Here is a 4,794-nt window from a genome sequence, read left to right as displayed (position 1 = left end):
TGTTACAGTAACTGCATTTGCCAATTGAATAGGCTGATTCAGTGGTGCCTGTAGCCAGATGCAGGGAAGGTCAGGAATAGCCTGGAGGCTACATTCTTGTGGCAAATACAGCTAGTTAGACTGCACAATTGGTGCATGGTGCATCTTTAATATATATATACACTGGAGTCTACGACATTCATCAACCTTGAACTCAAAAACAAAATCAAGGGTCTGCTTAATTCCTCCTAGAGGGCAGGAGTGCAGGTGGCATACATTTACTTTTAAATTACTGATTTGTACCATGTTGCAAACTACAGAGTGGAGACTGTATAATTGACCATGCATGAAATTGTTTAGCTACCACCTAACAAAGGTAACATAACACTGCTTGAGGCAGACACCTGTCGTTAGTTTTTGACACCTTTGAAGACAAATAGTGACACGCTTTTATAAAATACAATGATGTTTGGCATTGCAACCCAGTGACAAGGAGGTTATGTTTCCACTCCCTTAGCTTTTCTTGCATTGCTTACATTAACAAACACAGTTGTCCTTTTTGTGATAACATTGAGATTTGGAACATTTGGAGATACTGCTAATCAACTGCAATGTGTTATCTACATAGCCCAATCAGTGTGGGATTAGTGAAAATGCCAATTTGATGGGCCGTTAAATGAAGTTTCCTTGGCTCACAGTTTCACAATTAGAACATGCACAGGGTGGCATGCTGAGTAGGATGATAATAGAAACCAAAATTAATATATCGTTGTCATAAATCAACAAGCATGTAACGTTATGGATGTTGAATCCATGCATCACCAAGTTTAACACATACAATGATACATGTCACCAGGTCAGGGACGTGAGAGTTCAAGGATGCTGATGGTTGAACAGAAATCAGACTCCACCGTGAAAATGCATAGAAAGGGACAGGAAGTGGGGAGGGCTGGGCCTCAATACCGCCATCATGCACCAACCTACACTATCCTGATTATCAACATTAATTGATAAACATCAACCCAAGGGACCTCTTCTCTTCAATCTTACCCGCACTTACCAGCTCAAGGGGCCGACACACATCTCTTACTCACAACAATCGGGATATTTACAATTCAGCTTAAGATTCCTTTAGGGTAGGAAAAAATGTCCGTTGTATTCAAGAAAGACGCGTGTTGTTCCTCTCGGGCCCCTAGTGAAAAATGTTGGGCCCAAAATAACACAAAGCTGGAGATCACTTGTGTGGGGTCAGGGCACGATCGGTCGCCCACCGAGACACATGCAAGTCTGGCTTTCAGAGTCCATGAAGTCTTAGACAATGATATAACCCTTCATACTCCACTTGAAAACAGAATGGGAAGACAGTGTTCGTACCGATGCATGTGATCCTGTTGGTGTTGCAGATGCTCAGGAATCAGTGACCGTTGTCATGTTGCCCTGGGGTGATGGCATGACAAGTGTGGAAGCGTTGTGTACATTTCGTCCACATCAACAGATATGCAAATGTCCACAGGGAACTCCCCAGAGGAACGGAGGCTGATCTGTCTTGCACCTTCCCTCCCTCGTCAAGACGTGGTCCACTGCTCTAGACTCCCTCAGGAGTTTTTGTTCGAACTTATCACTTTGGACTTGGTATAACCCTCGACACCCTATTTCTTCCTTCAAAAGGAACAATGCATTAGAGACAGTATTGTCTCCCACTATTAAAGAAACTACTAAAACCGTTAAGTTACAGTCAAACTCAACTTTTCGTAGCCTAGCAGCGACGTTATCATGGATAAATTTGCAATCTAGTAAGATGGTGAATTAGTCTTACATTTGTTTGTCATTGGTAAACCGCCATGGTGATCAAATAGTATTTTCCCCGTCGTAAAACAAACTGTGTGGACTTTAATAGCTCAGTCAGTCAGTGGCTTCTGGCTGATGACCTGGAACTAGAACTTGTAACGCTAGTAACGCCACCTGTTGACAAGGACAAGAATCACAAGTGCATTACTGTGCGTTATCGCATTGCAGGTCTTTGGTGGCAAAATTGTAACTAACTTACCTACAAATCCGACCGCACAGCCTCCGTCGACCGGACAAAATGAATGAAGTTCCTTGACATATTCAATATGATATTGCCCCATACTCAATTTGCAACACTGATTTGTAGCATTCAGCAGCATTCAAAAGTTCGTCTGCTTCCCGCTAGATCGCATATACACGTAACCATCATCATGAAACCGATTTTTTATAGTTAAAATCACATTATTTTCTTACAATATAAAATATCTAGACATAAAACAATTCACCATTAATTTATTAACATTCTTTATGTTGAAAAAGATTATTACTTTGCACTATTACGGAAATGTTTTAATATGTTCTGCTGCTGTCGTGCAATATTTTGACCATGTGATCAATGACAAGGGAAGGTGACAAAGATGGTGAAACCGCAGCCGATGTAGGTCAATCTGAAGTTCTGGAGGTAAATACAACGTGAATAGAAATCGAAGGATGTCTGCTGTCAGCAAGAGTGTGATGGACTCTCCCCTGGTCTCGACGGTGATGATCGGAGCTGCAGGGGCGGCGACAGGGATCATTGTCGCTCGCAGCTTCCCCGGCACCTTCGCGACGTTACCGCCCCTCTGGAGTATTTCCCCTCCCGGCAATGGCGCTGTGTGTGGGTTTGTGGTGGGCTGTGTCGGCTGGAATCTCCGGACATGGTGCAGGTTCCTGTCCCTGAAGGTTCTCCTGGGGTACAGGGGATGGATGTACTCACCACGAAGTAGAATCACCAAGGTACTAGTAAACAAAACAAAACAGATCAAGTGCATCGTCCGAGAGTCTTGACGTAGTCTAAATTCCAAGATGAGAATTATCTAATACCGTGGGCGGACTTTTAACCAATGAGTGCGTGGAAAGTATGCAAAAATAAAAAGAAAATTACGTTCTATTTTCTGTAAATAGAATATTAAGGACTAGAGAAGTATGACATTGAAAAGGATGCAGACTGTGTGAAATTGAGGTTCTCATCATCTTATCATTCTCATCTGTACAGGTGTGGCTTTACCTGATTGATAAGGTGATGGGGAAAGGACCATACTCACTGTTCGAGTTTCAGAGTGTGATACCATCACTGCCAGTGCCGGATCTTGAGACAACCTGCACGAAGTAAGATTTCATCGACATCCCACTAGTAAATGTTTTGTAGTCGCCATCATGAGTGAGGGCCTGCATGCCCTTTTTCGTTAACCGTTATGGGCTATTTTAATTCACCGTTAATCGTTGCCGGCCTGCTCTAATTCAACGTTAAGCGTTATCAGTATATTCCTCGTGAAGCGTTATGGGTCGTTTTAATTCAACGTAAAACGATATTTGTCATCCTAAATTCAGCGTTAAGCGTTAATGAATAATTCTTCGTTACGCCTAATTTTGCCTTTCAAAGTGCAGGAAAATGCGTCATTGAAGGTTCAAAAATACAAAATTTCCCGGGGGAGAATGCCCCCGGACCCCCCTATATTGCTCGCTTCTGCGCTCGGTCCCTTCGGCTCTAGCCAGCACCAGTTTTCCCTTCAATTTCCGGAAGTTTGCGGAGAGTTACAGAATTTTTTTCAACGAATCCGTCAACCTTGACAGGCAAATTACCAAAAATCTTGAGTAAAATATGAAAACATCAGAAGGACAGACAAACACTCTCAACACCATGATTTGCCTCTCAAAATGCGGGAAATTGCGTTTTTGAAGGCTTAAGAATCCTAAATTTCCCGGGGGGCATTCCCCCGGACCCCCCTAGATTATGAGCGCCTTCGGCGCTCCCCTCTCAAAATCCATCGGTAAAACTGGGCAGACTGAAAAAAATGCAAGCTGGCCGACGTCGACTCGGACACCCCGGTATTTGTGGACGCACTCGGGGACCAGGGCAGGTGGGGAACACAGGGAACACATACCTATAATGCTTCATTACATGTAAGGTATACGTAATTTTGTCAGTGATCACAAAGAGAGATACCAAATCCAGTGCAGCTCGAAAAAAAAGCCTGTCAATTTACCGTTAAGCGTTGCCGACCGTCCTGAATTTACCGTTAAGCGTTATCGGCCCTGCTGAATTTACCGTTAACCGTTGCCAGGACCCCCCCATGCAGACCCTCATGAGTGAGTGAGTGATCATTGATGGTACTGTTAATCCTTGAATCAGCCACGATCCTGTGGTCTGTGTCTGCTTCATCTTCTTATAGGCTGTTACTGTGACAACCACTGTCTCTTGGGACACTGTGTCATCACTGTTGTATATATCATCTCTCATTACCTTTGCTTGTTCCCGACTGTCTCCAATCCACTTGTCACTCTTTTAACATCACTGTGTTTGGTCTCTAGATTTTCAGTGCAAACTTGTCCTAATAAACTTGATTAATAAAAAAATGAACTGTCTCTATTTCCTGCCCAGGTACCTTGATGTAGCCAGACCGTTGCTCTCACCAGAAGAGTATGACAGGACTGAGGAAGCCCTGCGACTTCTGCAGAAGGAGGGAAAACCTCTACAGAAATATCTCATCAGAAGGTACTCTACATCACGTCCAGTCTTGATAACATCTATTGTGTTCCATGGAAAGTGCATGTGTTGGCCTTAAATGCACATTAAAAGCAAATATACAGTAAGATTCATATTCAGCCTGTTACCTTCCTGTATACATAAAATATGTACCATGTCTGTATACATATATATGGCTCTAATATCAAAATGCTTTTTTAGCAACTTGTCATGTCTGTATGATGTGATCTTATTGATTTTTTTCAATGTATTATTCAAGAGGATATATCCAATAAACATTT

At 42.8% G+C, this 4,794-nt stretch overlaps 1 protein-coding gene across 1 annotated transcript in view; it reads left to right on the top strand.

Moving 5' to 3' along the window:
* Positions 1-1,796: 1,796 nt before the first annotated feature.
* LOC109469058 (carnitine O-palmitoyltransferase 1, muscle isoform-like) overlaps positions 1,797-4,794 on the top strand; it is a 3,782-nt gene continuing 784 nt past the window's right edge. The window contains exons 1-3 of the mRNA XM_019767444.1: positions 1,797-2,763; positions 3,023-3,135; positions 4,409-4,522. Coding sequence (XP_019623003.1) covers positions 2,479-2,763; positions 3,023-3,135; positions 4,409-4,522 — 512 coding nt within the window. The 5' untranslated portion in view covers positions 1,797-2,478. The remainder of the gene's footprint in view (positions 2,764-3,022; positions 3,136-4,408; positions 4,523-4,794) is intronic.

This window comes from Branchiostoma belcheri, unplaced genomic scaffold, assembly GCF_001625305.1.
Source record: "Branchiostoma belcheri isolate BF01 breed outbred unplaced genomic scaffold, Haploidv18h27 scaffold20, whole genome shotgun sequence".
NCBI lineage: Eukaryota > Metazoa > Chordata > Leptocardii > Amphioxiformes > Branchiostomatidae > Branchiostoma > Branchiostoma belcheri.
Note: the sequence above shows the minus strand (reverse complement) of the source record. Positions and strands in the feature narration are given on the sequence as shown.